General features: G+C 35.9%; 1 protein-coding gene across 1 annotated transcript in view; it reads right to left on the bottom strand.

Annotated features, from left to right (window-relative positions):
- The window catches only part of LOC148949426 (NFX1-type zinc finger-containing protein 1-like), a 292710-nt gene that overhangs the window by 48280 nt on the left and 231711 nt on the right, over positions 1 to 12719 (bottom strand). Inside the window, exons 15-16 of the mRNA XM_089093454.1 lie at positions 8074 to 8355; positions 3869 to 4022 (exon numbers count right to left, since the gene is read on the bottom strand). Coding sequence (XP_088949580.1) covers positions 3869 to 4022; positions 8074 to 8355 — 436 coding nt within the window. The remainder of the gene's footprint in view (positions 1 to 3868; positions 4023 to 8073; positions 8356 to 12719) is intronic.

The raw sequence follows: 12719 nt of genomic DNA, 5'->3' as shown, positions 1-12719 counted from the left end.
CCGAGTCAGCTCGAGAATGCCACTCGTTTGGCACCTTCAAAAGACTAATAATTTTTTTTTGTTTTCATGTGATAAATTTTTGATTAATTATCCTTGCTTTTGCCTGAATAAATTTCTAATTTGTCCTGAATAAATTTTACTTTATAATTTGTATTTATTTATATTTTCTTTTCTTCTCCCTTTTTCTCTTCTTTCTGTGACTGTGAGCATATATATTTTTTTTTTGCCTTATGCACAGCCTTTCTCGTGGCTTATTTTTTTGTTTTGAATGGCTGACAATAGTTTTTCATTTAATTGTTTTTTCTTTCTGTTTTTTTTTTCTTTTTTATCTGTATAATCTGATTGTGACCAGTAGATTGTAGAAGGGTATGAAGATCACCTTTTTGATTTGAGAATAATATATAGAGATATGAATTATTTCGGGCTTTATTGATGTTTGATTTGTTTTTTTTTTCTTCTTTTTTTTATCTCAGTAAGTAATCGGCTATTGTTCTCTGAGTTTGCAATTCGTATATATTCCCCTAATTACATGTCAAGGAGCCTTTGGGGGGGGGGGACTAGCACAGTGTTTTATTGTATGTGCATTGATAATGAATAAAATGTTATCTTATCTTATAACTAAACAATTGCGCTATGACCTCATTGCACTCACGTAATTATTTCATACTTAAAGAGTCTTAATCAAACCATACAGTAAAGCATTCTTTACTCTGTGATTAAACACTTTTAATACAAGTCTTGTATGATTAACCAGTTTTTTACAGTTAAATCAAACAGTTCGTAGTAACTGTAAGTAAGGAGCGACCCGGCTCAATAGTAACCGAAACTCTAAAAAACGGAATTTTTATACTCATAGATACATCAAAAGAATCAGATTTTTATGCTGATTTCAAATATATAAGTTTTATTAAGTTAAGTTTAGTTACCCATCAAAAGTTACGCGCCTGAGAAAATTTGCCTTATTTTCGAAAAAAGGAGGGAACACCCCCAAAAAGTCATAACTTCAATGAAAATCACACCTTCGAATTGAGCGTATTAGAGAACCCTAATGCAGAAGTTTCAAGCTCTTATCTGCAAAAATGTGGAATTTTGTATTTTTTGTCAGAAGAAAGACCATTGATGAGTGTTTATTTTTTTTTTTTCCAGGGGTGATCGTATCGATTCAGTAGTCCTAGAATATCGTAAGAGGGCTCAATTGAACGGAAATTAAAAGTTCTAGTGCCAATTTTAAGTGACCAAAAAAATTAAATGGCAACTTGTCCCCTCCAAAGCTCATTTTTTTCCCAAAGTCATCTAATCAAGATTCTAATACGAGGTTTTTGTTCACCAGAGTCAAAGCATCTAATAATATGTCCTTGAGATTGATTTGACCCCTTACAGTTCATGGGGAAAGAGCTGCAGTTTATGAACATTGCCCATTATTCACATATAGTATTGGTTATTGGGAAGCATAAAGACGTTCCAGGAGGGATCTTTTTCTGATCGGGGGTGTCAGAGGAGGGGGTTACGGTGGAGGATTCTTCCATGGAGGATGTTTCCTTGGGGGAAAGGACCTTTCTATGAAGGGGGCGCCGGATTTCTCAGTATTATTTAAAAAAAGGTCATGATTAAAATGAAAAAGCTAGTTTTTTAAAATGAAAGTAAAGAGCAACATTAAAACTTAAAACAAACAAAGATTAGTGCGTAAATGAGGGGGGTCGTCCCCTAGTCAATACCTCGTCCTTTTCGCTAAAGTTTTTTTTAGTAGTTTCAAAAGAGCTATCTATTCTAATTAACCGGCCAATGTGATTCAGGGGTTTCTGATTCGAACAAAATTCGAACTTTAGCGTAAAGAGCAAGGTATCGACTAGGGGGCAAACTCCCTAATATACGTAATAAAACATACGAATATAGAAGTTCGTTACGTAAGTTAATTCGTAAGTTACGTCAGAACAAAATTTTGAGAAAGCCATTTAGCCAAAAAAGTAAAATTAATATGGAAATTTCGTTTTAATTATTCATGTACGGTGAGCCAAAATCAAAGCTGCATTAATTCAAAAACGTTCAGAAATTAAATAAAAAAACAAATTATTTTTAACGGAAAGTAAGGAGCGACATTAAAACTTAAAACGAACAGAAATTATTCCGTATATGAAAGGGGCTGTCCAATCCTCAACGCCTCGCTCTTTACGCTAAAGTTTGACTCTGTCTTACAACTTTATTTTTTAAAACAATAAAAAGCTTTAGTGTAAAGAGCGAGGCGTTGAGGAGGGGACAGCCCCTTTCATATACGGAATAATTTCTGTTCGTTTTAAGTTTTAATGTCTCTCCTTACTTTCAGTTAAAAAAACTTGTTTTTTTTTTTTTAATTACAATAAAAACCTGCTTTACAAGAAAATGTATCTACATTAGTCTTCCTCCCGGCCTCTTGAGTGCAATGTGGACACCGATCAATTTTGTGTCTGGGACATAATATCTATTAATTTTGTGTGAGCTTGTGCGAATCAGAACGGGGTTCAAACCAGAACCAATGCACGATAAGAGGGACATAGAAAAATTACTCGTCGGCATTATCGAAGTGCTTCATTCGGTATATAACTACACTTTCTTGTCCTACGTAAACACGACTCCTTGAGAAATTTGAAACTAGTGTCATAAAATCACTAGCAACTGACGTGCGTTCCAACAAAAGGGATTGTTCAAGTTGAGGCAATTTCAGGCCTATAAAATCACACCATTCTTTAGGTGACATAAATCGGTTTCGGAGGCTCTGCACTTATCTTATAATTTTTGTTTTGATTAAGTCATATGGCGCCCAGCAGCGGTCTCTCCATCCAAAACCCTTTGCCACAGAGAGCAACCTTTGCTCAAGGCGCCCCCTGCAACCGACGCCCTACGCGACCGCTTACTTCGCTTACCCCAAGAGTCGCCCCTGCATTCAACTGAACTAATCTACTTGCTTATTTATAATTCCAACACTCTTGTATAAAATCACTCTATGCAACAGTGTTTATGTAACAGCTTATGGTTACAGTTAAATCATAATGAATGATCACTGAAATTCCTTTACTTTTCTATTAGAAGGTCTAGTAGATCAACGTTGCTTCGCTAGTCGTTGCTTTGATTTAGATGAAAGGTTCTCACTAAAATTTCGCTTTATGTTTTGCAGGGTTCTAAAGTCTGTGCAGTGTCAATTTATTTTTCGTTCAAAAGAATACAATAGGCAAAGTAAAAGCAGAGTAGATTTAGAGCGTCCGTGGAGGTAGCCTTCGATTTACTGACAAGTAGGAACAACTTTGAACAGATTGGGATGGAGGAGCAGCGCACGCGGCTGTGTAGGCCTCAGGCAGCTTTGGATAGATTATGGTGGAGGAGGAGCATATGTAACTGTGTCGACTTCAGTCCACTTTGGCACTGCAATGGGTTGTTAGAAGTAGTATTATAACAAAAAGTGCCAGTAAATTCTCTAACACCACCAGTGTACGTGGTACACTGCCAGCGGTGCCACTACAGATGGTGTTGGTGTATGGTATCGCGGCCCACGGTCTCTCGTGGACTATTCTGCCACCAGTATTTGTAACCAAATGGGCAACCAGGGTCAGTCCTGGTTGCCCATTTACTCTACTCTACTCTACAGACATAGCTCGCTTGTCCAACCCACAAATTAGGGATTTAGTTACAAATGTGCTCGTAATGTGCCGATCAAAGTGTCAAGACCCATTTTTTATACTCACTTAATAAATTGTAGAAAGTAATAAGACATTTCAACACTAACAGTTTCTTGTTAACATCAAAATCCTTAAACTTGGATTACAAACAATCATGATTTATATTTTTAAGTCAAACGTTAGTTTCTTAAACGTACAGCACAAACAGGCAGCAAACTTACCTCTTTTGCGATTGCAATAGTAATATGCTTCGTGACTACATGCGAGGATGATATCAGTTTTAGTGAGTTCAATGCAATCTTCTGGGTCACATATTTCTCTGCATGACTTCTTGCACTTGTGGCCGCATTGGAGAGTGGTAGAGCAGTTACTTGACTTGAAACAAACAAAATAAATGAGAATAACTTTTGTCAGAAGTGCAAATAAACAAATTCCCAAGACATTTTCTTATTGAATACAATTTTACAGCATTAACCCATAGTCAATACATTAGTCTATTCTTCATGTTAGAAATAAAAGTTTTTCCTTCTACTTACCCAACATTTTTTTTCCATTCGATGATTTGTTTAAATAGTGTTCCTTGTTTTTTTTTTCACTAAAGACAAAACAAAGATTTTATCAGATCTGTTTGAATTAATAAGGTATTGAGCAGGGTTGAATTCAATGCTGAGATGGGTGGTACAATTGTGCCCGATTCAGTAGATTTTCCTCCGACCTGTACATCTGTACAACGATGTATACTCATCTAATTGTTTATATGTTATTTTAAATCAGATCAGGAATATTTCATGTTTAAGGTAGGCCTATGGGGAACAATTGCAACTATGGCTAAGCAACCATTAGCAACCTTGAAATTTCAATAAAATTTATGCAGGTAAATTTGTGGTAAATATTTCTGATGATCCAGTAAAATCAAGCGGAATAGCTCGAAGTAGCTCGGATGTTCCAGATCCGCGCTATGTAGGTCTCGAACAAAAATATATACACCTAAATAATGTTGTTGCTTGTTTGTTTTATGCACTCCTGGGCGGGCTGCCCACTGCGCACGTCTCCTCGATTTTATCAGAGCCTTTCAGGGTGAAAGGTGTTCCACATCATTTTTAAGCCATCTGGCTGTCGTTCTGTCATGATGAGGAGTGAAAAACTAAAATAGCCATCTGGCTTTTGTCACTATAATTAGAAAGCGGTTTTGAAGACTCTCAAGGCAAAATCTTTTAAATCAACAGCACAGCTATAATCAATTCCATCCAATGATGTTACTTTTGAGCCTTCATATTTACATTGCAAACACAACTGGCTGAAGAGACAACTTAAAGCCATGAGCTTGGCATGCAATATATACACGTACGCATGCATATACATACCATTAATATACAATTAATATGCATATACAATATCAAAATAATATACAATAATAATAATAAATACAATTACTATTAAATACTACAGTACTAAGTGTAGCTAGTGTAGCCTGAATAATAAGCTCTGAAACTTTAGTTCCGGCGCCATCTTTTTGAGACTTGTGATCCAAAACAGCGAGACTCGTGTGTTCTATTTTTAAAAATACCGTGAAACGTGTTGACCACATTCACCCTCCTGAGAGAGTACCTGTCGAAGGAAGATACGCATGTTGCGCGAAGTGCCATGCGCACTAAAAGTTCTGGTGTCTGGTAGATGTTTTTTTCCGGAAAGTGTATTTTTAGAGCTTTGTTTGGTACAAATTAAAATGTTAACATCTCAACACTGATTGAATTCCCTCGTAAGCGTAACTAGACAAACCAAAGGGGAGAAGTTGCAGTTAAATTAATCAAATATCACTAATATACATTGAGACTATCCAGGAACTAAGTTGATCAAATCTATTAAAGAAATTAGGGATTCTTTTGCACTTACTTATACATTTCGCCATAAAATCATTAATTCTAGAGAGCATTAGTTTGATTTTATATGAGACTGTGGTATATGTTTGAGAAAAGTCGAGATTTTTTGTGTGCTTTGATGCTATCTATAAATTAGAAGAGTTGATGAAATTCGGTTCCTGAAAAAGGGAATCGGAATCCCAAGAGTCTTGGAAGGGTCCCTTGAATACATATTCCTTGGATGTAAAGGTGCAACTTATTCGCACAATACTACAAGGGATATTTTGGAATTGCTTCCTGGGAAGAAGTTCAAGTCATTGCAATTTAACATGGTAAATACGGTGATCTTAATAGGATTTATTAAAATAAGTAAGTTGAATTAATCGAAGCATCTACAATTAAACCATCTATAACTAAAGCAATGAAGCATTAGGGAAATTTCATCCATAAGCTATAATAAAAGCAAAACTAGCCGTATTTTTAACATAATTCCGAAAGATTATATAGCCTGCATTAATGTTTACTCAAGCGAATTGCCAATTGAGAGCGTGAATTGATTAAATTTACAGTTTACATCATTGTTTAACCACCATTAATAGAACTAGTACCTGCCAACTAGATAATCCTCCCAAACTGCTCAATGATTTCCCCAATAAACTGTCTGTCTCAATTGCTAACATTCTAAATTTAAAAGCTAATTAAGGCACTTACCCTGTTCTGTGAAACACTTCACTTTGTACAGTAGCTTTTGATGTAGTTGTTATAGATTTCACTTTAATAATTTCCCTGTGAGAATGAAAGCGTTCTTTCTGTCAAACTGTTGGCAAAGTCAAATACTACAATATAGGGTGATACAAAAATGGTAATTTTTCATGCACCTAATAAAACCAGGTCCTATTAAATATATACCGGCATATCGATAATATCGAAGTCAAGGACTATCAATCCAATTAAAATACTCTATTTTAAGGTTTGTACCGTTTCTTGTGTATACCTTGTAGTTAGTGTAGTATCGTAACAGTTTTGTAACTTGACCAAGGAGCATTGCTTGGGCCTTTAATGTTCCATGCTATTGTTAATGGAAGGAGGTTGATGAAAAGTCTGTTCTAGAAGTTTGCCAGTTAGTTAAAAACTTTTTTTTGGATACTATGGGCCGCGGCTCATTCTTTACTAGTAACAGCTATCGCTGGAACCATGATAATGCCATACTTGAGTTACTCCACTGCCCGATTCCCTTTGGTTTGTTCTTTACTAAAGAGTAATGTTCCAGCTAAGAAAAGGCGAGGGCTTTTTCAGGCTCTTTCATGAGTGTGACTTACATCTTCTCAAAAGATACTCGTATAAAATAGGATACCGTATAAGACTTAAGTTGTGTTACCTAAAACTGATTTCCCAAGGGTAATTGAGAATAGGTATCCCTAGAAATAGATGTACGAGATAAAAAGCATGAATAGCTCATAGAGTATATCGTTAGACCCCTCATCTTGGGATCATAAGTTTGCGCTGGACTTGAGTCTTTATTTCATTATATTGAGAATGTTTCCTTTTGATTAACATGCAGTTCATTCGTAACTTGAGGTAAATACTGAATAGTAGTCAAACTATTAAGATAAGTTACTAAAATGAGCCTTCGGTGAATTCTATTGAACTGCTTACCATAGACTCATCCAGATTATTGACACTTGCTAAATGTAATAGAAATACTAGTATTTGTCACACAACTTCACTTTTGTAGGCTGACGATAAAATCAGCAAAGAAAACGTTTTATAAAATGGCTGCGGAAGCCATAATGTTTGACTATTTGTCAAAGGTGTAATATTGTAACCCACCTTTAAACGAAGCATGTTCGATCGATTTATCTACTCTGCGTTCAAGGCACTTATTCCATCATTATATTGACTGAGATCTTTTTAACAGCGCCCGAGCTTACCGTACAAATTTTAGAGCGACGCTGAGTGGAATCTAAAGAAAGAGGTGGGGCTTGAAAAAATTCGGACAGATTTAAGCTGTTGTTGCATTTATTTATTTTTTTTCGGAAATTGTCTAAACCACTTTTTAATTCTTGGTCCTTTCTTTACTTCTCATTCAGAAAGTGCTGCCCTCACAGCGTCAAACTAGTAGCCTTGCCAATATGATTTGTCCTTGAATATCTGTATGTATGTATATAGTATCCAAGTTTTCGTTCTTTAGTTCGTTTCTTTTTTACTTTATTTTGTTTACTCCATTTGTGGTTATGAACCGTTTTTCGAATGGGCAATAAGTAATCCATCTCTTTATATATTCTTCCTCCCTACCTAGACAACCTGGAGACTAAATATCATAGTAAACAAACTAGAAAGATGGCCAGTAGATTTTTACTTCAAGAGAATTTCACTTCGGCAACAGGAAAATATCGTAGTTCCTCTGCGCAACGTTTTAATCGTTATTTAAACCGTTGATTTTAGTGCTTGACGTCTTTCCATTTATCTTGTTGTGTTCACATTTTTGCTTTAAAGGAATTTTACTCAATAAACCCATTCTATATTCTTTTAAAAAAAGAAGTTATACGGTAAAACATAAAACCTACCTCGCACATGTCTTTGGTCGGTGTTATGTGACAGTAAGACTTGACTGCGTGGCGACAATCGTTAATAACCTTTTCTACGATAAACGTACACTTATAATTATTCATGTTCTGCGAACAGCCAATTTTTACGGTATGACCACAAGGAAGGTCGTAGTCAATAATTTCTGGGCATTTCAAGCAGTTTTTCCAGCACTCCAGAGGACATCGGTGATCTTTTTTGCATGCATCATTCTTCAATGCACATGGTTTATGACACTTATAGTTTTGGTGATGGGGATCATCCTAAAATAAAAACTTTTGAAAATACAACTTGACATATTTGTCAAAACAGATGAACTAAACCATTCAAGGCAAGTAAAAACCGATCTTTTTCAATAATAAGGTTGATATCAAATGTGATATCAATATATACACAAGCAGAATTTGCTTTGCACTCTGATTTTATATGTGTAAAATTAATTAATTTTAGTTACATCTCAAAGTCTATTAGTAAAAAAAAAATTAAATGCTTCCAGAAAAAGATAGTGTGGGATAGATTTCCTGGCAAAATCTCCCGACAAATTTCACTAGGCCATGAAAACTGCCAAGTAGCAAGACTTCTTTGCTATCCCATTTTTAGCACGCCTGCTTGTGTGTTTGCTTCAGCAAACACACTATGGATTTACGATCAGAATCTTCAAATCATTGTATATAAACTTTGGCAAAAACTAAACATTATTTAAGAAATACATAGTTATTAATGGGTTTTAATTTTGAGCTGTCAAACGATATTGCCCTTAGATTTACGATTAACAGTCTCCAAAACCTTTGCATGCATACTTAGGTGAAATACAAACGATAATTGTGAAATACTTATGTGTCCAGACTCTAAGCTTCTATACTCCTTGATGTCAAAAAAACGTTTGACAACATATCAACTATCCTACTGTCCAAGATGGAACACAAAAGGATACGGGGAAATAGCTATCAGTGGATTGAAACTTATTTATCTGAAAGGTCTATCAGTATTGACCCTAAGCTTCAAAATCAATTCCCTGTTGATTTTTCTGTCCCTCAAGGGTCTATTATAGGACTTATTTCATTCCTTATATTCATTAATGATATTTCCATTGCTGTATCTGAACAAAGTAAACTAAGCTGCTGTTGTGATCACAATTTTGTCGCACCTAGTGAGGCATCTCAAGACCCAGTGCTATTCATATTTGTCAATGATACTACTCAAGGGTGTTCAGAAATTAAGGAATCTTCTCTTACCATCAAAATGTATTCTGTCTTAGAAAGATCCTTTTCGATGCAAATCACCTTGCCCTAAATCTAATTTACTTATTTTTTCCAGATCAGGTACTTCTTGTCCTTTGGTTCAAACTATTTCTACCACTCATGGTGATATAACTCGTCCCCCTGATAGACATGTTCGATTCCTGGGTATTTTATTGGACGAAAATCTTTCTTTTAAACAAAGTTGTGCTCTTGTCAAACCTAACCTCTGAATAAACCTAGGAGTTCTTCGGAAGCTTCGTCAGGGTTTCCCTGGTTCAATAACAAATATCCCCTTTCACTCTATCATTCAACCGTACATGCATTACTGTCGCACAGGATGGCTATCAACATTCTCTTCTTTAACCTTCCATGTATTTAAAATACATAAAAGAGCAACTAAATTAGTATCTGAGGTGACAGGCCAGCTCAGCATTAATTTATTGGACGGTCAATCTACATACATCTTTCTTTCCTCTTGTTTCATTTTCGAGGATCTTTATGGACTCCTCCTTAACTTCTTCAAACAATTATATATTTTTAATTCTGAACTACGAAAGGAATCTTGTGTTCAAGGACTTTTTAGGACTTTTTAGGGGGGGGGGGGGCAAAATAGGCTGATCCAATAAACTTGCGTTAGGTGCAAGCTAAATTAACGCAAATTTGCGTTAAATGAGTAAATTACACTACTTTAGACTACGTCGGGGGGGGGGGGGGCACCTCCTTCCCATGGATCCGCCACTGCTTGTGTTTCTTTTTCTCTCAGAAACGACTTTTCATTCATAAAACTAAAACCATAAGATCGGATTTAATCGAGTTTTATGTTATGCATCCATATGGAATTCCCTACCTATCAAAATTCTTGTATGTCATTCAATAGACGATGTAAAAAAGAGCTAACTAATCACCTCCTATCCCTAGAGTTTGCTCTCTCCTCCCCTCTCTCTTTTTTTCAATTAATATTTTGATTGACATGGTATTTTTGTTGTTGTTGTTTAATTATTACTATTATTTTTTTCAGTCCATTATATTATATTTTCCATCTCCTTTGTTTATTGTTTCCGCTAGTATATTTTAACGAATTATTTTTTTAATATAATCATGTATGGCGTTGTTTGGTTGTTGTTTTATTTTTTTCTTCTCTCCCCCCTTATAGTGATATTATTTTATGTAATGTTTAGTCTCCAATTATCAAAAGCCAAAGAGCCTTTGTGGAGGTTTGAAGCTTTATAATTTTCCTATGTTTTCTTTAAATACATTGATTGATTGATTGATATTAAGATGTCTTGATGCTTGCAACTACTTGATTTTAATTCAAAAGCAACAGACTATATCGTATAAACTTAGTTAATTTGATTCGATTTATTCATAGTACATTCTATCGTATAATAATGATCAAAATAGATAAGAGAATATATGATGCACGCAACATAGATAAAAGGGGTCGGAGTTTGCGTGAAGTTGACCAAACACGGAGCTGGACACAGGCCGTACGTATTCAAGACCAAAGACGGGCGGACATGATACGTGTACACTGCTTACCAAACGGGGGCTGGATGGAGCAGTTGACTATGCACTGGAGACGGGGCGTACACACTGCTTACCAAATGTTGTAATCACTTTTGAATAAACAGGGTCAGAGATGTAACGTATAAACCATTGACAAAAAGGAGTTGGCGATTAGGCGTACATAAGAGGGGCGCAGTGGGTTGGGATTAAAAGTGTACAGGCCCTAGGATCCTAGGCAGGACATAATCAAACAGACTTAAAATATTTGTATGACTCTGATTTCAGCGAAGTGTGACTTATTTACTTTATGATCGTGAAGATGCGTGAAGCCTCTTGGAGGGAATCAAACACCATTGAAACATATTACGACGTCAAAAAAAAAAATAGTACATAGGAGACTACTAGGACTACTATAACCTACTACTACAAACAACTCGCTGCAGAAAAACCTCGCCTGACGACACCGCAGCTGGATACGCCCCCCTCCATTCTATTCAAAGCTTCACTCTTAACTCCCTTCTATGAAAATCGTTTTTCCCCTAGATGTCTTCTAATGACCCCTTCCTACCCCATCCGAGGATGTCCTGGTCTCCGTTTAACCCCAGCTGGATTGCCAAAAAGTATGATTTTTAGTAGTAGTAGTAGTTGTGCCAGAAGCCTTACTGGTGGTACATTTATCCAACAATACACGCTGCCCAGGCAGCATAAACAGTTGGCACACAAAACTATTCTAGTTTCAATCAGCCGAGTTTGTGCATTTGATATTTCATTTAATTATATGAACACCTACTAACAGAAGGTATCTGAGAGGGTTTCTTGGGAGGAAATGGGTCTAAAACTTAAAAAATTTACTAAGTCAATGTATTGCTAAGACTATGACCTTAATACAGTTTCCTATAATGAACTGAAATGTCTCTCATTTTCCAATGTTCCTCAGACAATTATGTTACCAACAGATTTGTTTTCTTAGTACATAGATTTTTGAGATCTTGTACGTATACATCAATCTATTTCAGTTGCAGGACGATATATTTCGCCAAACACGTCGAAGCATGGAAAGATTGAACTTGCAGGCCAAACTGTTTTCCAGCACAAAAAAAAAATCAGAAATCATTTATTTAACGACAAGTTTTAGAGTCATAGATAATAATTACGAACTAATTATGGCTATCATTTAGAAACCTAGTCCTAAGGCATTTTGTTATAGGCAGTGGTAAAAAACGGCACAAATGAATTGTTAAATCGACTAGTTCTGCAAGGCACTGGCACTAATTTATTCTTCTTCCTGGTATTAATTACTGAGTTGGCGACAGGGGGTAGAAAATGTCGGTGCTTGGGGCTAGCAAGGAGAAATTGCCCGAAACACATTATAAACTGAAACCTGCAATCTCTAAAGGTTTCAATCTTTAAAGACTCAAGAGCAGAATTATAATTCATAAATTTTTCTCCAAGGATGGTTTTAACTGCTCTTTTTTGGACTCCTTCCACATCATCTCTTAGATATTCAATATTATTAATCTGAGGACCCCAAACAGGACATACATATTCTAATATGGGCACACTGAAATTAACGAACGTAGTCCATAGTTGCCTTTCTGGACTAGCCCTTGAACACGAGCACCAAATGAACAATCGGCGCTGAAATTACCTAACAGGACTGTGACTGACGATACATGCGGAAACCAGGGATTTGGGAAAACAAGATCTCGTTTCAGCAAATTAAATCTTACGATTTTTTTTTTTGCTTTCGTTGATCTGCAAACTATTTGTACTACATTCTTCTTTTAATTCTGTTAAAAGATCAGGGCTGAATTGGGGCATAGCTTGGGTTGTACCTACTGTGAACTTAAGAAGCGCAGAAAGATCCTCTACGTATTTTA

This window comes from Artemia sp. Qi Xiang Cuo, chromosome 8, assembly GCF_049724085.1.
Source record: "Artemia sp. Qi Xiang Cuo chromosome 8, ASM4972408v1, whole genome shotgun sequence".
In the NCBI taxonomy this organism is placed as follows: domain Eukaryota; kingdom Metazoa; phylum Arthropoda; class Branchiopoda; order Anostraca; family Artemiidae; genus Artemia; species Artemia sp. Qi Xiang Cuo.
Note: the sequence above shows the minus strand (reverse complement) of the source record. Positions and strands in the feature narration are given on the sequence as shown.